General features: G+C 36.0%; 1 protein-coding gene across 3 annotated transcripts in view; it reads right to left on the bottom strand.

The window, feature by feature from the left end:
- The window catches only part of SAMSN1 (SAM domain, SH3 domain and nuclear localization signals 1), a 101096-nt gene that overhangs the window by 45340 nt on the left and 30688 nt on the right, over positions 1-25068 (bottom strand). For 2 of the 3 annotated variants that reach the window (XM_025379481.1, XM_025379480.1), the window contains exon 1: positions 17447-17602. The exons of the other annotated variant lie outside the window; for it this stretch is intronic. Coding sequence is in view for 1 of the 2 variants with exons in the window: in XM_025379480.1 (XP_025235265.1) it covers positions 17447-17503 (57 nt within the window). In the remaining variant the exon portion in view is untranslated. Of the gene's footprint in view, positions 1-17446; positions 17603-25068 lie in introns of those variants that run through there. 3 annotated transcript variants of the gene reach the window in all.

Here is a 25068-nt window from a genome sequence, read left to right as displayed (position 1 = left end):
TGTTTAAAGACCGTAAGGGTTTGCATCATGTAATTTAACATAAACACACTAAGTGGCTTCTGTGGTTCAACTTAGTACTCAGTGTAAGGTCTGTCCGTATGAATAAATAAGAATCGGCCCTGAGAGAAATGTATACTATATTAGTGCCATGGACCAAATCATTCCAAACCATAAGAGCTAAATAGAATCATGTTCAAATGGAAGATACACAAATATAGAATCAATTCGTATAAGCAGATTATATTCATATACAAAACAAAAGAACTTAAAATGTATAGTAGATGTCAACTTGGAAATTTGTATTCATTCATTCACAAATACTTATTTGTATTAACGACTTAGTACCTGAAAGTCATTTTGTGTGCCTATGCATATACCTACTTAATTTATAGTTTGTCTACAGAATGGTACACTAAAATAATCACAGATTTTGGGAGCAACATTAGCTGAAATCAATAGAATTTGAATTCACTTAACCATTTTTCAAAAATTAGTAGATTTGTATAATTGTTAAACAAGAGGCTCTTTAGAAATAATCACCAAATCCAAAGATTGTGATTGCTAAAGTTATGATATGTAACAAAAGTAGTGGAACATATGCTATGTATAAGATGGATCACTGGATGATAAAAAGTGTGTCTAGTATCTAATATAATTCTCTCCCAAACTTTCACAGGAGAGAAATAAATACTGTCTCTAGTAAACAATCATTTAGGTCACTATAAACATGTTTTGTATTTGTTATAGGAATATTTCACTGGGATTTTTCATTGTCTGGATGAACTCTCTCTCGAAACTAAAATTGGCAAAAAGTTTTCAATTCATGCACCAGCATGGATAGTTTGTCAAAGTTTCACGAAGAGCTGTGTTGAGAAGGGTTCTAAAGCCACTTTCAGAGTTAAAAAGTCATGATTAACTGTGTCCACAGTGGTTACAGAAGATAGTGGGTGTTTGGGGGAAGAAGTGAGGAAATGCATTTGCCACCTCTATTCAAATCATTTCCCTGGGCAAATTTTGCATCACTAATTTTGTTATCTATGTACCTTGATACAGGGAGGGCAATTCAAAGGATGGATGACTCAAATTTTCAATTTACAAAAAATATATATTATTCTTCCATAAGTTTGGAAATTAACTGTCTGTTCTGTGCATGCATATTTTATTGTTCTATTTATTATAGAATATTAAATAATATTTTAACTAGTCACATCATTATCAACTATTTTAATTCTATAACTAAACTTCAAAAACAAGTAATTCTACAAATAAATAATTCTGCCCAAATAATACTCCTGTATAGGATATGGCAAATAGACAAAAGGTAATAGTGAAGATGATGGTTTAAAAAAGCAACTGTTAGTTAAGAGAATAACTTTGAATATTGATCTCAATAGACCTTACTACATTAACCATAAACTTAAATACCAAATTTATTCTGGTTTTTGTAATAAGTGACTGATTTTTCTATTTGTTGTACTGTTAATAAGATTTATCATATGTATTTTGTATAGTGTCATTAATCTAAAAGACAAACTATTAAAAGTATAAAAGAGAAATTATGTCTATTCAATTTTATCTTCAAAGGAGTTAAAAAAGAAAAACCCAAAAGTAACTTATTATTAGCTAAATTAAATTGAGCAATTTCTTTCAGGATCTTAGATATAAGCTATTTTTTTTTCTTTTCCATAATCAGAGAGAGAGGAAATCTTGAAAAATTTTTATTATTATCTAACATGATGGAAGAATATGCAGTACAGCTCCAAAACTTTTAAACATATGTGATAATTGAGTATGTTAACAAAACTTTAGTTTCCTGAAATATTTCCTAACAGTTTACCCATCTCGTCTTCACACTACTAAATTCCAGTCACTCCAGTTTTTAAAATAAAATAAAATTATCGCCAAGAGGCAAACATTTATAGTACCCATAACTTTGAAATTCTGATTAAATAAAGATGTAAAAATTAAGTTGGGAAAACAAAATCCTTTTAACCAACTTTCCCATCTAATTATCTGGAACAAAAACTCCCTTTTACTTCCGTGAGTCTTAAAAGTCCTCTGCAAAGATATGGAACCAACCCAAATGTCCATCAATGACAGACTGGATTAAGAAAATGTGGCACATATACACCATGGAATACGATGCAGCCATAAAAAAAGGATGAGTTCGTGTCCTTTGTAAATAGGGACACGGATGAAGCTGGAAACCATCATTCTCAGCAAACTATGGTAAGGATAGAAAACCAAACACCGCATGTTCTCACTCATAGGTGGGAATTGAACAATGAGAACACTTGGACACAGGAAGGGGAACATCACACACCGGGGCCTGTTGTGGGATGGGGGTAGTGGGGAGGGACAGCATGAGGAGATATACCTAATGTAAATGAGGAGTTAATGGGTGCAGTACACCAACATGGCACATGTACACATACGTAACAAACCTGCACATTGTGTACATGTACCCTAGAACTTAAAGTATAATTAAAAAAATATATAAAATAAAACAACAACAGCAACAACAACAAAAAGTCCTCTGCATTCACCTGGTCTCTGGGGACACAGTAACCTTCCGAAATGTCTGCCCAGGGGATATTTTAGTCATTTCACGACCTCCTTGAACACAAGTAATGACAAACCATAAGCTAATTCTCAAAAAGTTTTGGGTTTTTTTTGAGTCATTTTTACTACTTTTAAATGAGTGTGTTTGAAATGCATGATTTGGGGCCCCCTGATTAATGGTCATCGCCAGCTTAGCTTCTGGAGTTGTAATGTTTCCGTGAGCTTCCCTCCAGCAGGGCTCGACCATTAATCCAGTGGCATATGTCAGCTCAGCAGAGCAAGGTCACTCTTCTGCTTCAAGGGGAACCTTTTTAGAAATAATAAAACTGACAGAAAGTTCTTTTTTGCATGCTTTATGCCACCTGAGGTTGAGTGCTGCAGTTAATATCATAAAGCTTATAAACATTCCCATCCCAGGCAGCACCCGCTGCGGCTAGTCTTAGGAATTTAAACGCTTTTTTTCTTAGGAAGAACAGACATGTTTATGTGGGGCAAATATATGGTATGTAATCCCAAACAGGGGAAGAATGGGTGGGAAAATAAAACAGTAAGTTCATGTTAGGATGTTTGGAAGAGATGATAGTATCCTGTAACTATTTTTATTTTCAATTACATTTATTTACCTTTCAGCAAACTGGGATTTGGTTAGATGAATATTTCAGTCTATTGAGGGGGTTCATAGCAGAGTTGAAATGTAAGAGTAGTGGTAAAAATAAACTCAGTTTGTAATCACTCCTTGGCCTATAATGTAATGTTCAATAATTGTAGAACACTTATCTCTGAAGGAACTGTATTTTTAAAGTCATAAACATTTGTTTGATTGGTAATGACTTTTTCATAATTGATAAATAAATACAGTGAGATAGTCATAACCTTAAAGTTGAAATTTTTAGATGTCCTAACATACAAATCAAACAAAAGATAAAAGATGATTGCTATGTAATAACTAACAATGTAAAGAAACTATAATCATAAGTATTACAAAATATATATATTTAATATTTTATCACTTTTATTATTTATTTATTTATTTATTTCTTGAGACAGGGTCTCTTGCTCTGTTGCCGAGACTGGAGTGCGGTGATGTGACCATAGCTCATCGTAACCTTGAACTCCTAGGCTCAAGCAATCTCCTGCTTCAGCCTCTTGACTAGCTGGGACTACAGATGTGCACCACTATGCTCAGCTAATTTTTTTTGTTTTTTATTTTTGGTAGAGACAAAGTCTCACTATGTTGCCCAGGCTGGTCTTGAACTCCTGTCAAGCGATCCTCCCACTTCAGCCTCCCAAAGCATTGGGATTACAGGGGTAAGCCACCCCGCCCAGCCACTTTTATTTAATTAAAAATACCAGTAGCATAACTGTCACCATGTAAAGTATTCAGGGGAAAAAAAACCCGAGAAAATTCCAATTTGCTCTTTTTAACTAAATACTGAGACTAACGCCGTATCACTGTGTAGATTTTGATACAAGGCAAATTTGACTTGACTCTTACTCCAGGAGTTTAAGTTGTTAAAAGTATAAAAAAAAAAGATAAAGAAACTTAGTGATTTAATCGTATTCATTTTCCTTTTGTAGAGAAAATGTACTTGGAAGTGAAGTCAGTTAGCAACTTAGTTCAATCCTTCTAGGAAGCCAACACGTTGGCCAGGTATCATGTCTCTATGTCCAGGGTCAGGTCCTCACCTCAACAAGTATGGGAACTTTATTTTTGAAGCATGCAGAAATATACAACTTCAAGGCAAGTAATTCATAAACCAAACAGATAAGATATCAAAAACGGCAATACTAACCAAGCAAGCATTGATTTGCTGTGAGAAATTCATCTGCCAAGAAAAATGCATATTCATGTTGACTGATCAAAAAATTGTTTCCCCTGGAAGGAACACTACACGGGACACCAGATCATTGCTGGAAGTTTGTTTGATTCATGTAGTGGTCACAGTAAAGTCAATTAAGTGGTATTAAGACTAGAGACATGAAGTTATCCTAGCCTTAGGTACACATCTCACCTAAGGGGAGAAGTCTGTCCAGCCAAATGGGAGATCTGCTTCAGCGGTTTTGCATTATTTGCAGACACAGTGGCAAATTTCTACTCTCCCACACATTTCTAGGCTGTCTGCAAACAACACCTTTTTGCTAATACTTTTTTTCCTTAAGGCAGATTACACTACAATGTTTGATTATTTTGATTCTAGGAATGGTTACTTTGTTTTGATGTGGGTGTTACCCAGATCTTTATCAGTGACCCATTTACAAACTATCTTCTGGAGTAGGCTACTTCTGTAGATGACTAATATTATCCATTAGTCATTTCACGCTCATTATACATATACTGAGAAATCACTACTATGTTCTATACTATCAATGTTTTCAGTGGTAGCCAAAGTGTAATAAAAAGCACACGGAATCTGAAAGTCAGGTAGACTGAGTTCAATCTCTCTTGAATCCTCAACAAAAATCCCAGGGATACAAATATAAGTAAAATACATCCACTGATCCTCTGTTCTTGATGGTGAATATAGTTGCGAGCACATACTGAAAAACTATGAGTTAAAAAAAAAAAAAAAAAAAACAAGGAAATGTGGAACAAGCACTATGAAAATAGAAAGGAGGGACAGATTATTAAGTGGATATGTACTACCAGCTAGGAAGCTTACATATGGTAATTTACTTAATTCTCACATCAACTCTATGTGACATGCTTTAAGACTTCCCCTTTTCCTGATTACCACAACGAGGCTCAAGAGGCTTAAGAAAATGTTCAAAGTCTCCTGGTTAAGAAATGTCAAAGTAAGAAATTCACACTCAGATCTCTACGCCTTCAGTTCATGTTGCCTACTGCTCTGCCAGACTGCCCCTAATACACTGCGCTGGGGTAACTGATGGAGGCTTTCTTGAGGAAGTGACCGTCCACCTATACATTCTAATAGATTGGGGAAAAAAGCACAGAGCATTTTAGGCTAAGAGAAGCACAGACAGAAATATACAAGAGTGGTCAGATCATCAGGAACATGAGCCTCTCACTCTACCAACCAAACCAGAAGATCTGGTATTAGGGCCCAGACACAGGTATTTTTGTAAAACACCCCAGATGATTTTAATATTAGGTTGGTGCAAAAGTAATCACGGTTTTTGCTATTGTTTTTAATATGCAGCCAGAAAGCACTGGTCAAACAGATGTTTTACTTTTTAGTTTTCAAATGATTCCTAATAGAGGCCTAGTGGTTTGTGGCAGAGTTACATTTGGATGGGAGGAAGGAAAGAATAACTAACACTGCCGAGTATGGGTAAAGGCAGTCAAGTCAAATGTGGGGCTGGCAGCATTAAGAGACTGGTCAACTGGAAGTGGAGAAAGATCTAGAGTCATTGGAAGGAAGGAAGCAACTAAAATCCTAATCCTTACTTCCAATTAGTACAAACTCACGAACTTTGTTATGAGCTGAATTGACTCCCACAAATTCATATGTTGGAAGCTCTAACACCTTGTACCTCAGACCCTGACTGTATTTGGATATAAAGCCTTTAAAGAGAAAATCAAGTAAAAAATGTGACCGTTAGGGTAGGACCTAATCCATTTCTACTGGTGTCCTTGTAAGATGATGTTTGGACACACAGAGAGAGACATCAGGAGCACATAGGCTCAGAGGAAGAGGCAGTAGAAGGGCAGCCATCTACATGTCAAAAAGAAAAGCCCAGAACAGTTCCTTCCCTGAAAGCTCTCTGTGAAACCAACCCTGCCAGCACCTTGATCTTGGATTTCCAACCTCCAGAAGTGTGAACAAGTAGATTCCTGTTGTTAAAGCCACTCGGAGTCTGGTATTTTGTTATGGCAGCCCTAGCAAACTAATACAGACTAGGTGAAGGAAGGAGGGGGACTTAGCCAGCTGTGGTGACAAATGGCTCTCTTTATCTATGCAAGAATCACTTCTTCTACCAACAGAGACAGTTTAAAATCTTCTGCTATTATTAATCAATTTTTAATGGAGGACATTTTTGTTCTCTACTAAGAAGCTGTATGAATGTCTTGTTTCTGAAAGTTCATCAAAATCTTTAACACTAGAAAGGAAGAGAAATGGATCAGTTTGGTAAGGCTAAATTTGGAAACAGATATGCAAAGCATGGACTTGATTCCATTATTGTAAACAAACAAACACACAAACCAAAAAAACCCCTCAGTTTTCAGGGATTTTGAAACCATTTATCTCCAAAGCAAGGCAAAGAAAGACTAAAGAGATAAGTCTGACTAAATTGATTTTTAACAAATTCAGCATTTTGGTAGTCAAGATAGTGACTCTATAACGCTTCTTAAAAAATACAATATCCAAGTTTCCAAACAAAGGGGAGGCTACGCTTCTGTCATTTCTCTAGCTATTCATCTCCTGATCTTTCTGAATATTATCTGAACACTTTTCACGTATAGCTAATGTATTTGGCCCCAAACCTTTTGCTACCTGCTTGGGATAAAACTTGATTACAGATTCATATTCTATAAAATGGAAGCGCTAAAATGAACTAGTGCTTTGTTTGGAGAGAAGTGATGAAGGCTAAAAATTATTTAAAAGGTGCACTACAAATTAAAATAAAATCCAGTGGAAAATTATATGTTTAAGGAAGAAGAAGAAACCTTTGGAAAGTGAGACATCAATTTTGGGGTGAATTTCTGGTGGCTGTAAACAATGGAATGAGGCCATTTCTCCTTGGAAGGCAAGCACCACCTGGAAGCAAGAATGGGACAGGACAGTGGAAACTTTCTGTTTGCTGTCTTTAGACTGTATGTGGTACGTTTCCTATAAATATCCAAATGGATACAATAAGTACAAATATATCCCAAATTTAGAGTCTTCTCACCATCCAAGTCAACTGGGCCGTTCCTTTGTCAGAACCACAGTTATCCCTTGCCTGGTTTCTGCAATAGTCTCTTAACTGGTCTCACTCCCTTCAGTATATTTGAAACACAAAGCCGAAATAAACCAACTAAACCGTAGGCCAGATTCTATCACTTCTCAGAAATCTTTCAACACTAGCTAAAATTCTTTTAATGGCCTAGAACGCCCTCTGTGATCCAGCTCTCAGTGGCTGCTCTCCCCGCCCTGTGTACTCAACTCCACTGCTTCTCAAACACACCAGAGACAGTCCCATTTCAAGACCTTTGCACTTGCTCTTCCCTCTGCCCAGAGTACAGTTTCCTTCACCAATCCCAAGACCAGCTCCTTCACTTTCTTCCAGTCCTGTCTCCAATGCCCCATTCTCACCAAGGCTTCTCTAGTTCTTCATATTTCAAATCTTCCTTTTCTGTTAATCTTTTTTGCTTCTTGACACCTATGATTATCTAGCATACTGTATTTTTAACTTATTTATCCTATTGATTGCCTGTCATCCCCAGTAAATATACGTCCTATTAAGGCAGAGATCTTTGTTTTGTTCACCTTGGCATCTCCAGTGTATTGTCCATAATAAGCATTTAATAGACATTTGTGGCACTGAAGGATAAATTAATGAATGAATGCATGGATTAGTGGATTAACTTTTAAGTATTTTGTAAAGTAGAAAAAAGTGCTGCCAGGTTGGAAAACTTTAAAAATTCTTGATGCCCAGTCACATTTTATGTTAGGTAAATAAGAATATTTGGGGATGGAACCCAACCAACAGTATTTTTTTTAAAGCTCTTCAGTCATTCAAATGTTCAGCCTAGGCTCCAAAAACCATCGGCCTGGAGCATCATTTCCAAATTTTGAAGTGCTCACAGAACTGCTGAGTATCTTGTTAAAATGTATGTTTTAATTTCATAGGCCTGGGGCAGACTGGAAAATGCACATTACTAACAAGCTCCTGGAATGCCAGGCTGTTGCTCTGTAGGACCACAATGAGTAGCAAGTTGTTAGATTCAAGTCAGCCTTGATGAACCTTGAGATACATTTTAACATGTTCTAGACTCCATTTTCTCCTGACTTGTCTTATTTGGTTTTATCTTTGCATTATAGTTTATCAAAAATATTTTTTTAAATGCTACATAAACATAAAAGTGAAGACAACCTTTTGAGAGATTTCGTTTTTTGTTTTGTTTTGTTTTTGGAGGAGACGGAGGTAATAAGTAGAAGTTAAAATAAATATTTATTTATAGCTACCATCTTTTAAAGGGGAAAAGAGTAAATCTAACATATTACCGGTATTTTATATCACATATTTTATTCCAGAAAACTCTGTTTGTAAAGGCAAACGTTCAATAAAAATTGTACCCCAGATGAAGAAGTAATAGAGAGTAGGAGGGGAGAGACACAGGCTTAGAAGCAGAAAGTTGTGCCATAAATCCCAAATCTTTTAACTTGGGGAAAATGTTTTGCATCTACAGGGCTTTTTCCTTCTTTGTAAATTGGAGATAAAAATAATGTGTATCTCATGGGATTTTGAGAAGATTAAATATAATAATGGGCATGAGCATCTTGGACAAGTGCCTGGCCTCAAGTAAGCACCAGTGCATATAAATACTTCTTCTCTTTCTCATACCTGGTTAGATAAGAGTTAAAAATGTATCTTAGCAGTCTTGATACAAAAAAAACAGTGAAGAAAGCTCTTTAATAGCACAACTATGTGTCATCCTTGTCTAGGAGCATAAATTTGCACAGCAGGCAGTGCAGTGAAAACAGCTCATAATCAACTCATCACCTCTCATCATTGCTAGGATCAAATGCAAATGGGAAAGAATGCCACTTCAGTCATTGCTAGTGAAAATTAGCATCTGTGACACTAATGGTGTCTCATTTAGTATGCACTTTAGATTAAAAAAATGGTTTAAAAAAGGCTATTTCCAGAACTGTCATTATTTTTAACGTTTCCCTCAAAAATAACAATGGTACTTGAATCTCCTTTACTCAAAGAAAAACCAGCTAAAATTTGTTAACACAGATCATTAATCCATGCCAAGTAAAGGCCAAAATGTTCTAATTACAGTTACTAACTTTAATTTATGAGATCCATGTCTTTCTATTTTCAAAGTTTCTACCATATTCTTTAACCTGGACCAAGGTCTACCCTTAGATAACAATGGGATTCTTTAATAACATGGGTATATTAGAGTTCTTAACATAAAGTTTAAAATGAATTAGAGTTGTACGTATACACAAACATTTTTACACACATATTAACAGATTTGCTACAAAGAAACAATAAGACAGGGATGCCCTCTCTCACCACTCCTATTCAACATAGTGTTGGAAGTTCTGGCCAGGGTAATCAGGCAGGAGCAAGAAATAAAGGGTATTCAATTAGGAAAAGAGGAAGTCAAATTGTCCATGTTTGCAGATGACATGATTGTATATTTAGAAAACCCCATTGTCTCAGCCCCAAATCTCCTTAAGCTGATAAGCAACTTCAGAAAATTTTCAGGATACAAAATCAGTGTGCAAAAATCACAAGCATTCCTATACACCAATAACAGACAAACAGAGAGCCAAGTCATGAGTGAACTCCCATTCACAATTGCTTCAAAGGGAATAAAATACCTAAGAATCCAACTGACGAGGGACGTGAAGGACCTCTTCAAGGAGAACTACAAACCACTGCTCAGTGAAAGAAGAGGACACAAACAAATGGAAGAACATTCCATGCTCATGGATAGGAGGAATCAGTATCGTGAAAATGGCCATACTGCCCAAGGTAATTAACAGATTCAATGCCATCCCCATCAAGCTACCAATGACTTTCTTCACAAAATTAGAAAAAACTACTTTAGGCCGGGCGCGGTGGCTCAAGCCTGTAATCCCAGCACTTTGGGAGGCCGAGACGGGCGGATAACGAGGTCAGGAGATCGAGACCATCCTGGCTAACATGGTGAAACCCCGTCTCTACTAAAAAATACAAAAAACTAGCCGGGCGCGGTGGCGGGCGCTTGTAGTCCCAGCTACTCGGGAAGGCTGAGGCAGGAGAATGGCGTAAACCCGGGAGGCGGAGCTTGCAGTGAGCTGAGATCCGGCCACTGCACTCCAGCCTGGGCGACAGAGCGAGACTCCGTCTCAAAAAAAAAAAAAAAAAAAAAAAAAAAAAAAAAAAAAAAAAAAAAAAGAAAAAACTACTTTAAAGTTCATGTAGAACCAAAAAAGAGCCCACATTGCCAAGACAATCCTAAGCCAAAAGAACAAAGCTGGAGGTATCACACTACCTGACTTCAAACTATACTACAAGGCTACAGTAACCAAAACAGCATGGTACTGGTACCAAAACAGAGATATAGACAAATGGAACAGAACAGAGGCCTCAGAAACAACACCACCCATCTACAACCATCTTATCTTTGACAAACCTGACAAAAACAAGCAATGGGGAAAGCAATGGTGCTGGGAAAACTGGCTAGCTATATGTAGAAAGCTAAAACTGCATCCCTTCCTTACACCTTATGCAAAAATTAATTCAGGATGGATTAAAGACTTAAATATTAGACCTAACACCATAAAAACCCTAGAAGAAAACTAAGGCAATACCATTCAGGACATAGGCATAGGCTTCATGACTGCAACCCCAAAAGCAACAGCACAAAAGTCAAAATTGACAAATGGCATCTAATTAAACTAAAGAGCTTCTGCACAGCAAAAGAAACTACCACCAGAGTGAATAGGCAACCTACAGAATGGGAGAAAACTTTTGCAATCTACCCATCTGACAAAGTGCTAATATCCAGAATCTCCAAAGAACTTAAGCAAATTTAGAAGGAAAAAACCAAACAACAGCATCAACAAGTGGGCAAAGGATATGAACAGACACTTCTCAAAAGAAGACATTTATGCAGCCAACAGGCACATGAAAACATGCCCATCATCACTGGCCATCAGAGAAATGCAAATCAAAACCACAATGAGATAAGATCTCACACCAGTTAGAATGGCGATCATTAAAAAGTCAGGAAGCAACAGGTACTGGAGAGGATGTGGAGAAATAGGACTGCTTTTACACTGTTGGTGGGACTGTAAACTAGTTCAACCATTGTGGAAGACAGTGTGGCGATTCCTCAAGGATCTAGAACTAGAAATATCATTTGATCCAGCCATCCCATTACTGGGTATATACCCAAAGGATTATAAATCACGCTACTATAAAGACACATGCACACATATGTTTATTGTGGCACTATTCACAATAGCAAAGACTTGGAACCAACCCGAATGTCCATCAGTGATAGACTGGATTAAGAAAATGTGGCACATATACACCATGGAATACTATGCAGTCATAAAAAAGGATGAGTTCATGTCCTTTGTAGGGACATGGATGCAGCTGGAAACCATCATTCTGAGCAAACTATCGCAAGGACAGAAAACCAAACACCACATGATCTCACTCATAGGTGGGAATTGAACAATGAGAACACTTGGACACAGGGCGGGGAATATCACACACCAGGGCCTGTTGTGGGGTGGCAGGAGGAGGGAAGGGGGAGGGATAGCATTAAGAGGAATACCTAATGTTAATGAGGAGTTAATGGGTGCAGCACACCAACATGGCACATGTATACATATGTAACAAACCTGCACATGTACCCTAGAACTTAAAATAAAAAAAGGAAGAAAGAAAAAACAAACAAAATCCTGTTAAAAAAAAAAAAAAGAAAAAAGAAAAGTACATAGCTCGGGTGAGTATCCATACTTGAACCAGGCTGTATGTAGTAGACCAAGGGTGTATTACCCTGTAGCCCCAAGATGGCTTTGGATGTGGCCCAACACTAATTCATAAACTTTCTTAAAACATTGCGAGATTTTTTTGTGATTTTTTTTGTTTTTGTTTTTGTTTTTCTTTTCTTTCTTTTTTTTTTTTTTAGCTCATAAGTTATCCTTAGTGTTAGTGTATTTTATATGTGGCCCAAGAAAATTTTTCTTCTTCCAATGTGGCCCAGGAAAGCCAAAAGATTAGACACCTCTATAGTAGACTGAAGAAACTTCTTTCACTTTACAAATATTTATTGAGAGTCTACTACATTGAAAGTATTATGCTAGCTGCAGAGGGAAGATATGTGGTGCTTACTTCAATATTAGGTCATTTTAAAAAATATTTGACTATTAAGAAAGTTGTTGGCCTGGACAACCTAGCAGAACCCCCATGCCTACAAAGAATATAAAGATTAGCTGAGCATGGTGGTGCAGGACTGTGATCCCAGCTACTTGGGAGGCTGAGGCAAGAGAGTCACATGAGCCCAGGCAGGCTGACGCTACAGTGAGTGGTGATTGTGGCTGCACTTCAGCCTGGGTAGCAGAGGGAGAACCTGATGAAAGAGGGAAAGGAAGCGAAGGGGAGGGAAGGGGAGGGGAAAAGGAAGGAAAGAAAGAAAGAAAGAAAGAAAGAAAGAAAGAAAGAAAGAAAGAAAGAAAGAAAGAAAGAAAGAAAGAAAGAAAGAAAGAAAGAAAGAAAGAAAGAGAAAGAAGGAAGGAAGGAAGGAAGGAAGGAAGGAAGGAAGGAAGGAAGGAAGGAAGGAAGGAAGGAAAGAAAGAAAGAAAGGAAGGAAGAAAGGAAGAAAGGGAGAGAAAGAGAGAGAGAGAAAGAAAGAAAAAAAGAAAGAAAGAAAGAAAGAAAAAGAAAGAAAGAAAGAAAGAAAGAAAGAAAAGAGAGAGGAAGGAAGGAAGGAGAAAGAAAGAAAGAAAAGAAAGAAAGAAAGAGAAAGAATGAAAGAGAGAGAAAGAAAGAAAGAAAAGAAAGAGAGAAAAAGAAAGAGAAAGAAAGAAAGAAAAGAAAAGAAAGAGAGAGAAAGAAAGAAGAGAGAAAGGAAGGAAGGAAGGAAGGAAGGAAGGAAGGAAGGAAGGAAGGAAGGAAGGAAGGAAGGAAGGAAGGAAGGAAGGAAGGAAGGAAGGAAGGAAGGAAGGAAGGAAGGGAGGAAGGGAGGAAAGGAGGGAGGGAAGGAAAGTTTTTACAATCATAGGTGTTGACATGTGTGTGTCCCAGACACCTAGAGGGATTTCTCTGATGAACTTCCTGCATAGTCAGAGACAGGAATGAGGATTTCTAAACTTACAGATGCTCTTACAGACATGGTCTCCCTGATCTCCATAAACTTTAGCCAGCAATTCAGGTGGAAACAGAAATAATATCTACAGTCCTGTTGCTTATCATGGCAGTATATTAAGAACGGAAGTATTGGAAACTAACATATTTCACATCAGTTTCATTTTTCATCTAACTCTGTGTCTTCTTCAAGGTAATTAAGCTTCCTTATGCCTTAGGCTCTTTACATATGAGGCTAAATAAGAGTCATTCTCTCACAGTTGTTACAAATATTAAATAAATTAGTGTACAAAAACCTGTAAGCACAGCAACTGACATGAAAATAAACCAATGATGAATATAGAAAAATAAGATATTTTAGTTGGAAAAACAGATAAGGAAAATTGTTATGTTCTATAGTTTAAGCATTTGTAGAGTGTAATGCAATAACATTTCATCAAATCTGAATACTGCATATGCTTAGAAGTTTGTAAAATCACTATCAGTAGTGGGCACTAGTAGTAAGAGGGTAAAACAGTCAGTTGTGGTTGCGCATGCCTGTAATCCCAGCACTTTGGAAGGCTGAGGTGGGAAGATCACTTGAACACAGGAGTTTGAGACCAGCCTGAGCAACATAACAAGACTTCATCTCTACAAAAAATCAGAAAGTTAGCTGGGCTGGTGGCATGGCGCCTGTGGTCCCAGCTACTCAGGAGGCTGAGACGGGAGGTAGTTTGAGCCCACCCAGGAGTTTGAGGCTGCAGTTAGCCATGATTGGACCACAGCAACTCCACCCTGGGTGACACAGCACGACCCTGTTTCCAAGCTAAAAACAAAATTCAAGAAGAAAAATAACAGTAACTTGCATGTATATTAAGCAAGCCTATTTTTAACTAATATAAGTATAGAATACTTAACTATTATTCCTCCTATTTCTTTTTTAATTTGGAATTTATCTATATACAGCAGAGAGTTCTGAGACATACATTAAAACCCTTAGAAGTTATTGAGATTCCAGTACATGCAATGGGTTTCTTTTGTAATAATTCTGCAAGAATTTACCAGTTTATGTTATAGAATATCTATAACAGGCACATGGTAAAACTGTGGTTAACATGTATTCGGATTTACTCTTTTTAAATTCATGAACATGTTTATTGATAAGTTTTAGGAATAAAAGAAAATAATAAATTATTTTTGATATAGGACTCAAAATCTATTGCTACATGTTATATACATGAATGTTTTGAACCTTCTCATAGCTGTAAGACCTATTTGAAAATACTAATAACAAAATCTTTGTCCATTAATTATTAATAGAAAAGTTTCATCATTTTTATTTGAGGTAACATTATTTATAATATGCATTGCATTTGAATTGGCCAATAGGTCACTTGAAATAGAACCAATGACAGTTAACAAAAGCTAAATGATTAAATATTTTCTTCATTTTTAATATTGTCACTTTTTACCCTACTATAGCATTTACGATTAAAAAAAACACACACAAAAACAAGAGAATCCTTTTCAGAAATTCTGAGAGTATAGTATGCAGAGTTTATGTTTCTGGGTTAGGAAATGTAAACTAACATCTGGTGTGTAGTGAAGACAGTGATTCCCTATATTTCAGACCAATTTCTTGATGGTTCTGTTTCTAGACATAGACCCTTTCTAGACAAAATTTCTTTTCAGTAAATGAAAGGATTTGCACTCCTTTTTCTACGCGCCTTTCATTTGTAGGGATTATCGTAGCATCCACCTCTGCCAATTTTTTTTTTTTTTTTTTGAGAAAGGGTCTTGCTCTGTTGCCCAGCCTGGAGTGCAGTGGCACGAACACGGCTCACTGTAGCTCTCAATCTCCTGGGCTCAAGCAATCTTCCTGCATCAGCCTCCTGAATAGCTGGTACTATGTGCACATGCCACCATGCCCAGCTAATTTTTGCATTTTTTTGTAGAGATGGGGTTTTGCCACGTTGCCCAGACTGGACTAGAACTCCTGAACTCAAGTGATTTACCTGCCTCAGCCCCGCAAAGTACTGGAATTACAGGTGTGAGCCCATGCATCTGGCCGGATACTGCTCTTTATTCATATAATATGCAAAGAAAATTACCCACCAAAATAAATATGAATTAAGAGGAAAGAAGAGTTATTTTAAGACATAATTACAAATGGAAAAATATCACTTCCATGTTAAAAGGAAAGAATCCAGCTGAATGTATGAAAAACATACCTGTACATCTATTCTCACATCTCTTTAAATTCATACAGAATGAAACCATCTGTCTAATGAAAATAAGAATTCATTCACAACAAAACTTAGCGTTACCAATGTTACCATTTTCTGTGATATGTTTTGTTCAAAGATGTACATATTTTCAAATATATTTTTATTTTATAAATAAGAAAGTCAAGATTAACAAAATTCCAAGTGTATTATAATAGTTACTGCTCTTAAGGCAAATAATGATGGAGTAAAGTATCATTTTGAAAGTAGTTTAATGTCATAAATATGACTCTAACTCACTATAAAATACAGCCTTTATTAAATACTCTATCTTTAGATTTTAAATATTTTGAGGTATATCATTCTCCATATTAACTTTTATGATCTTCCCTAAACCTACAATTGTCAACTATTTGTTGCACTTAATCAAGTAAATATCATATAAAATTAATCTTAAATAGAAGCACAAGTCATGCTTTTAAAAACTTTTTTGTCTTATTTGGAAAATGTTACTTTGAATTTTTCTTATATTAGGGAAAAAAATCATGATATGTTATCTAGCTATATTTTAAACTAAAGATGCTTGTCTATCCATTATTATGTATATGGGTCAGAAAGAATTAATATTAAAAATCATTTATTCTACCTTTCCAAAGATAGGAAATCATTTATTTTTGTTTCCTTCAGAAAAACCTGGATGGTAACTTCCAAAGAGTTTCAAAATATTGACCATTGTTCTATATCTCATCAATTCAAAAGGTCATAACAAATGAAAGAAACCAACCTCTTTCTCTGAAAATGGGTGCCTAACATACAAAGACTGATAGACAATAAATGAATCCTTCAAAAAAATCTGGACTCAGCTATTGTTTATCTCAGAAAGAGACTAAAAATTTTATTTACCTAAGAAAAGAAATGTACACATATTGGAGAAGTTTTCTGACATTGGTACTTTGTAAATAGTTGTTTTATGTTATTAATAAATCTAGAGTTCTACAATAGAATCTAAACTTTATCCCATGACCTATTTTTTTTTAAAGTAGCACTTATTGCCAAGACAAAGAACAGAGCAACATTCTACATATTAATATTACCAATTTGTCAACTTACGAGTATATGGTGTTTTGATGCTTCTCGAAACACAGCCCAATTTTTTGTGTAGTAATAACATTAGTTCAAGAGAATAGCAAATATACATCTCTACAACAAACTATCATAGCTTAACATTCAAAAATGAGAAAAGTCTTATATTTAACCATAACATTTCCATTTTACAACCTTCTCATAACTCTATTTTGAAGAGCTAACCTCTTAAGAGATAAAATTCATTCAGTAGACTGTTTAATAGACATTGACAATCTCATAGTCATTAAAAACGTGCAAGAAGACTTTATGATAACAAACACTCAGAGACCACTAAATTGATTTTTTTGAAGTTGAGCTGAACTCAAACTTCACTTACAGATGTAAATGTTCCAATATGCACTATAAGACAAAATTACAGAGACAATAATTGCTAGGTGTGATTTAAAATCCAACTTTGCAATTTAATTTTTCCATATTTGCCATGAGGCCTTAAACCCTACGTTTGACTTATGACTCACAGATGAGAACATTGTATGTGTTCAAACACACGTATGTGTTTATTTTCTATTAAATAGTTTGATTTTATTTAACTATGTATGAAATTTCCTTACCTTTGGTTTTTGATGTTTCTCCTTCTCTGAAACATTGGATGGCTTTCTCTTGAGCATTTTGAATCCTGACTACTCCTAGTGAGTGCACTTTCTGCTGTTACAGAAACAACTGAAAATAGTCAGCAGTGTGCTGTCTAATGTACAGCATCAGATAAGGTTGAGCCCAGGGACCTGCCACTTCCTCCTTTGGTCAGGATATGACTTCAACATTTACATGGGTAATTTTTTTTTTCTTACGGTAATTCTTTGGTAACTCTTTATTGTCTTGCTGTATTCTATGAGGTATGTTCCAAATCTCATACTTAGACATGCCTGCAGTTACAAGAGCCGTAAGGATTTCAAAACAAAACTCATTATATAAAAGCAAAAATCTACAATGTATCCCATGGGTAGAAAAAAGAAAAATCAGAGACAATAACTGAAATAAAACTTGAGATGTTGGCTTTCTATTATTAAAAAAAAAATAAAAGAATACTCAAGGTAGTCAAGTTTACATATATATATATACACATTTTTTTTTTCTTTTTTTCTTTTTTTGATACAGAGTCTCGCTCTGTCACCCAGGCTGGAGTGCAGGGGCATGATCTTGGCTCACCGCAACCTCCACCTCCTGCCTCAGCCTCCCGAGTAGCTGAAATTACAGGCACGTGCCACCATGCCTGGCTAATTTTTTGTATTTTTAGTAGAGATGGGGTTTCACCATGTTAGCCAAGATGGATCTCCTGACCTCGTGATTCACCCACCTCAGCCTCCCAAAGTGCTGGGATTACAGGCATGATATATTTCTAAATAAACACTGTTAGAAGATGAAATAAATAAAAACTGTTAGACGACAAAATAAGTTAGACCTTAAACAATATTAATCCTACTTGAAGCATGTATGCATATATTTTAAAATATGGATTAGACCCATTCTAAATATAAATGGGAACCTGACTCTAAAAGTAAATGTTTATGCATATGTTACTTTTCTAATGTATTAAGATGTTGTAAAGTCCTGGTTAACAAAGAGATCAATTAAACAGAACCCCCAGTTAACCATATGTCTTTGTGCTACAAACGATGCCATATACTGATAATTGCTGTCCTGGTGATGAGTCAATGGATCAATGGTTTCTTCAAATGAAACGCCCAGAGCCTCTATTGAATAGGCCTAGTAGAGCTAATATGACTTACTAAGAGTTTCTTCATGGTTTTAAACTGTTTATTAGCATGAAAAAAGCAAAATACCCAGAAGTAAAAGGAAGAAGTTCAAGCTTTATTGTTAACTAGGGATTTACCAAAGGGAGACTTGCAAAATATATAAAACTCTGGTTCTATTTGAGCAATCCGGATTAAGAAAATACACCTAGATTTCTGTTTATAAATCCTCTGAATTGAAAAGCAGTAGTGCCGTATTCTTAATCAGCAGCTTTTCCACTGACTTTGTTTCTCAGACTTCCCTCACACTTCTAAGCCCCACTCCCTGAGGCCCAAATTTTACTAATTCATTTAACAAATGAGATTCAAATTTCACTAATTCATTTAATAAATATTAAATTGATTGTCTATTATGTGCTATCTGACAATATTTCAAACCTCTTGACTAGCTAAAAACAATCTGTTTTTGTTCTATAACAGATTTGAAAGAATATACTTTTCAAGATTATGGTTAATATGCCTATTATTTTATTACCAGGTAATAAAAGCAGACTTTTAATTTTGAGAATTATTGAGCTAGTGTTTTCGAATTCTGACACAGACAGAGAACACTGGAAAACCTGAGAATGCTGAGGTTGGGTAATTCCCTAGAAATACATCTCTTAGACTTTCAGTTAGGGCTTGGGTTAAGAAAGTAGGCTAGGCAGATCTTTTGTGTCATCTCTTAAGAAATTGAAAGTCATAAAAAATACATTTTTTAAGTGAACCTGTTGCACCCTCAACACCCCCTTTTCTTCATCTATGAATAAAAATTTAATTATGGAGTTGAATCAATAACAAAATGGCAATGATAATGCTTGTACTTACTACATGGTAGAGTTTTGTTGATAATAAAATGAAATATCAATAAAGGACATACTTATTAGATGATTCATCATTACAGTAATGTTTTGTGTCAAAAAATGTTTGTGAACTCTAAATAGGCATGATGTTTCAAACAGTTTGGGGCGGTGCTTGCTGTAGGTTATATTTCTCCTGTGTTTCTATAATACAATGCTAAAGAATAGAGAACACTTATATTTATGAGACCCATGTCTGGACTAGATTGAGGTTTTTAAAAGTATTATACTCCAGCAAAAAAAAAAAAAAAATATATATATATATATATATATATCCATTTATGGATCTCTAGGCACTTCACCGTCTTTAACATTACAAGAAATATTTAAAATGTAAACAAAATAAGTATTTTCCTTCAAGTACAGGTGGAAAAGGAATTTTCCAATCGTTCTTTCACTCAAGAAAAATGTTTTCTGGGGGTTAAAAGACAGATTTGACATTTGAGGTCCCATTCATTACCTCTGTGAAACTTCTTGATCCCCAAAAAGATCAAGTGACAAGGTGGTAAATGTTTTTATCAATTATCTACTATTTTATAGAATTTGGAGACACCAAGATAGTTAGTGAGTGACACAGTGATCCAGCAAGCTCAAAAGTCACAGACGGACAGAACAAGAATGAAGTAGAGTCAGTACTGAGCACACCTAACTCCTGATCATGTTTAAACCACTAGGAAACCTGTTGCTTAACATGTGTTCTGAAATAGGGAAATTGCAAAAGCACAGTCTTGGTGCTTTACAATACCTTAATGGTCTTACATCCCAGACAGAATGGAACTTTGTGTACAATCTCTGTGTCACGAATCATGAGTAAAAATTTTAAAGAAATTGCAGTTGAATGACAAAGATTGAGGTGTATTTTTCAGGAAAGTAAGGTGAGCCATAAAAGGATTGTTTCCGCAATCCAACAAATATTTTATTTAGTGTATTGCTAAAACACAAATCATAAAATTCGAAGCATAGGTAGAAGGAAACTAGAGATCATGGGACATTCAAAGTGATGTCCTCGATTCTGAGACATTGAGGATCTCCATCTCCATCTCTCTGCCTTCCACCATCAGGTTGAAGAATACAATTAGATAGTAGTTTGGATTAATCCTACTCTACATTTTTTTTTTTTTTTAGGACATGTACACTTGTTCAATGGATGAAGGGTTTTCAAATCAAGTCTTTTAGAATGAAACTAGATTATCTGCATTGCTCTAACAGTTAAAACTTCTCTAACCTGTAAAGTTGGTTGGGCACAATCTTATGTATGCCTCCATGTATTACTGGGACAACCATGACCAAGGGATATTTTATTAACTCTAACTGAAAATCCTCCTGACTATACCTCAAGTGCTTTGTTACAGGAGGACAACAGAGAGACAAATTTCAAGAATTTGAAAATAAGCAAAATAAGGTTGTCATCACAGAGCACAATTCTGAAATTAACATTTAATATAAGAAAAATCATTTTATAGAAAAAAAGAACTGTATTCCATTCAAACCTGTAGAATTTACTCATCTATGATTAAGAAAAGGAGGAGTCATTCATACAAGTAACTTAACCTTGATAAATCCTCTCTTCTTTTGGGCCCCCTCAGAGCAGGCTTCTGTCTACAGTACAGGGAAGAGAATTGTATTCAAAGAAGTTGAGTGAGGATATTGTGTTCCTACCTGTTTGTGGCTTCACGGAAGTGGAGATCCTACAACATATTAAAAAAACTGTTTCTTTCTAAGGGTTTCCTGAAATAAGTACACACTGGCATCTGATGATGTTCTGTGCAATTCTGTATTTAATAATTCAGATGATGGTGCCAAGCTATATACAGGGGTCTTGGTGGTGTACTCTCCTCTAGTTATCTAGCTTATTCTTACCATAGGAGGATTAAACATCTCAACACCTCCTTGTTTGGATTTGGGAATTTAAGAGAAATGATGGAATGGATATTCCCCCTGGCCTATGGGAAGGGTGAAGGAAGTGGGGGGCGGGGGGGACAGTTGCTTCCTTGTGAATCTCCTATATTTCCTAACTCTCTAAAGTTATTTACTCATTCCCTCTCTGGAGTTCCTGTTTACTGATTCCTTTCTCTAAGGGACCCAGCCCCTACCCAGCTCTTGAAATCCCTTCTAAGGTGTTACTAATTGAAAAGCTGTACAGTCACTTTTGGCCGGGTGCGGTGGCTCAAGCCTGTAATCCCAGCACTTTGGGAGGCCGAGACGGGCAGATCACGAGGTCAGGAGATCGAGACCACCCTGGCTAACACGGTGAAATCCCGTCTCTACTAAAAATACAAAAAAAAAAAAAAATTAGCCGGGCGAGGTGGCGGGCGCCTGTAGTCCCAGCTACTCTGGAGGCTGAGGCAGGAGAATGGTGTGAACCCGGAAGGCAGAGCTTGCAGTGAGCTGAGATCCGGCCACTGCGCTCCAGCCTGGGCGACAGAGCGAGACTCCGTCTCAAAAAAAAAAAAAAAAAAAAAAAGAAAAAAGAACAAAAAGAAAAGCTGTACAGTCACTTTTCTGCTTCTCCTGGTGACCTGCTCCAATAAGTGACAAGCTCATGTTTTGGGGAGATTAGGGGAAGATAAAATTCTGATTCTGTTAACAGGAAGTGGCAAGAAGATGGGAGCTACTGAGGTGTGCTGTTTCCAACAAGATGTGAAATCAAGCATATCTATCACAAAGACTAATTTCTTCTAAAAACTGGCCTCAAGTCTACATGAGAAATTAATATTTCACCTGTTAATTTCTCCTTATAAGACCTTGCCTGAGTTTCATTGCAGAGTTCCGAAAAAGTCAACTAACAACGATGAGGTGATACCCAAATAACTTCTAAATAATTAGTGAGTTTGGGGAGAATCTGAATTAATTTTACCTCAAACAGAAAAAGGACAATAACACAGACAAGTACTGGAAGTATCCATTCAAGTTGGTGAGTTAAAGTAAAAGAGAGCTTAGTCAACTTTGAGTATCTTAATTCTCCAGACAAGATAATCTATTGCATGGAGATTAACACATCATGCCATTTTTAGCTGGATTTCAGTAAACAAAAAATGTGTTTAACTACTTCCCTTTGTTTTTATTTTAAGCTCTATGAATAAATGATGATTTAACTCCTTGGGTAGATATGTCTACAGGAGATAAAGGCAGTATTCATATGGACATCAAGTACCTGGAATCTGTGATTGCCATTTCTCATTATAAATTTAAATACTGCCATTGTGGTTCATTAGAATGTATTCCCAGAAAAGGATCTACCCTTGATGTGCTCAAAATACTATGTTTCTGAGAGGTTAGAGTTGCTAGTCAGACTCTGGATATCTTGGGAAGCCTCTTAGAGAGCCTGGCCTGGAAAAATTACTGCTTATTTTAAATTTCCAAAGAGATAATGTAGCACATTATCTTGTTATGTCGGTTATAGAAGAAACAGATAATTGGGATAAATAAAAAGGACCAATGATCTAAAATGAATGGTGAACTTAAAAAATCATACAGGATAAAACTGCCTTGAAGAGACAAAGAACTTCATAAATTACATCTATGCCTTACAAGATGTTTGAATGTAAGAGAAGACCGAATACCAAGAATGAGTAGTATCAGTTCAAAGTGATTGGAAAAATTAGGGAGGCTGATAAAGTTTAAGATTCAAAATAAATGCAAATTACTCGGATTACTTCAATAAATTATAAGTATTTCCTTTCTAAGTGGTTTTAAAGTCATATAAGGACCATAATGTGGTTGACATAACAAATAATGATAAAATTTAATCCATTTATGATTAAAAGTTACAATATTCATGAAGTAATACTTCTCCAAGTTAATAACATTAATAATAATGACTGTCATCTTGAGTGTTTATTACATAAAAGAAATTATGCTGTGTGCTTTATAAATATTTTCAATATAATCTTCACAAAAATCTTCATGAGCTGGTACTAATATTATCATCCTCAACTTCCTGGTGGGGTTTGGTAGCGTGTCTAGTTTGCACAGCTAGGAAGTGGTGGAGTCAGGATTCAATCCAAAGCCTCAGCTCATAACCATCACTCTATGTCATAAGTAGGTCTTGGCATACCTAAATACCTGGCATAAAATGGGAATGATTAATTTGGCTGTTGGGGTCAGGAATGCTAAGAGCTAGGGGGAGGGTGATGTTGAGTTGCTGGCTGCTGGTTGAAAAGAGAATTGGTTCAATCATTACATGCGTAAAAAAAATTGAAACCAGTAAATCTGCAACCAATCCAGAACCCTTTCCTATAATTAAGATTCAGTATCATGGGGACAAGTCTGCATTTCAGGCCCCTCTCCAACCCAAGCTACCTTGCTGTGACACTTATGGGCCCTCAATTCTACCCTTGATAATAATCATTGTCTCTAATTTTATGCTTACAAAAATGGGTGTAGGTAATCAGAGTACAAGCACAAATGAGACTTATGCACACTTTATGAAATTCCTTTCTATGAAGTTCCTTGGTGCTATGGTCTGAATGTTCATGTGGTCCCAAAATTCATATGTTGGAATTCTCACCCTCAAGGTGGAAGGTAATAGTAGGTAGGGCTTTTGGGAGAATTAGATCATGGGGACAGAACCTTTATGGATTGCATTAGTGCCTTCATAAAAGAGGCTGTAGAGACATCCCTCACTCCCACTTTTCCACAATGTGAAGACATAGCAAGAAGGTGCCATCTATGACCCAGGAAACAGGCCCTCACCAGAAGAGAAATCTCCTGGTGCCTTCATCATGGACTTCCCAGCCTCTAAACTGTGAGAAATGAATTTCTGTTGTTTGGAAGCTATCCCAAGTTTATGGTATTTTATTATAGCAGCCCAAATGGACTAAGTCACCTGTTTTTGTTAAGGCATCTATCTGTAAAGTTACTACCACAAGCACATTCCATTTTCTCCCTGAGTTGGAGGTTTAGCTCTCCAATTTCTGTTTCTAAAGAGTGTTTGTTATTCTCCCAATCTTTGGCTCTTAATTTTGTGTTTTTGCTTGCCTCAACATCAAATCAAGTTGTGGTTATCATCTTCACATTTCTACAATATTGTTCCTTTCTACATTTCTAGATGTCATTTAAAGTTTTGCAAACATAAAAATACTTACACTAAAAAGGTCAGAAAACACAAGCACCCTCTCCCATCCTTCTCTATTCCTGGACTTCCTCTTTCAACTCTTTCGCTGATCCTTCCAATATTTTTAAAAAAAAAAAAGTTTCTAGTTGGTTAGGTTTCTTTTTCTAAATAATAGACCAGTATTTTCTTGGTTTATGCATTAGGCATTATCTACTGATTCCTGTTTTTGTCCATGAGGATTTTGTACTCTTCTCACTTCCCAACTCCTTTATAATTATTTTGTTAAATCATTATTCACTATTTACATTATCATGATGTAAATAATTTATTCATGGCTGAGTCAAATAGTGTTTAATGCTTTATGTTCCTTTTGTTACCTATTTTTGGAATTTCTCCTGTCTTTCTTTTTATATGATTGGTTCTCTATATACTGTTAATATTTCCCCAATAAATGCTCTGGCAGGTATTTTAAGTGATTTGTTTCAAATATTTAATTTCAAACATCATACTTGCCATTTCAAATGCTC

This window comes from Theropithecus gelada, chromosome 3, assembly GCF_003255815.1.
Source record: "Theropithecus gelada isolate Dixy chromosome 3, Tgel_1.0, whole genome shotgun sequence".
NCBI lineage: Eukaryota > Metazoa > Chordata > Mammalia > Primates > Cercopithecidae > Theropithecus > Theropithecus gelada.
The sequence above is the reverse complement of the archived record's forward strand: the minus strand, read 5'-3'. Positions and strand labels throughout refer to the sequence as shown.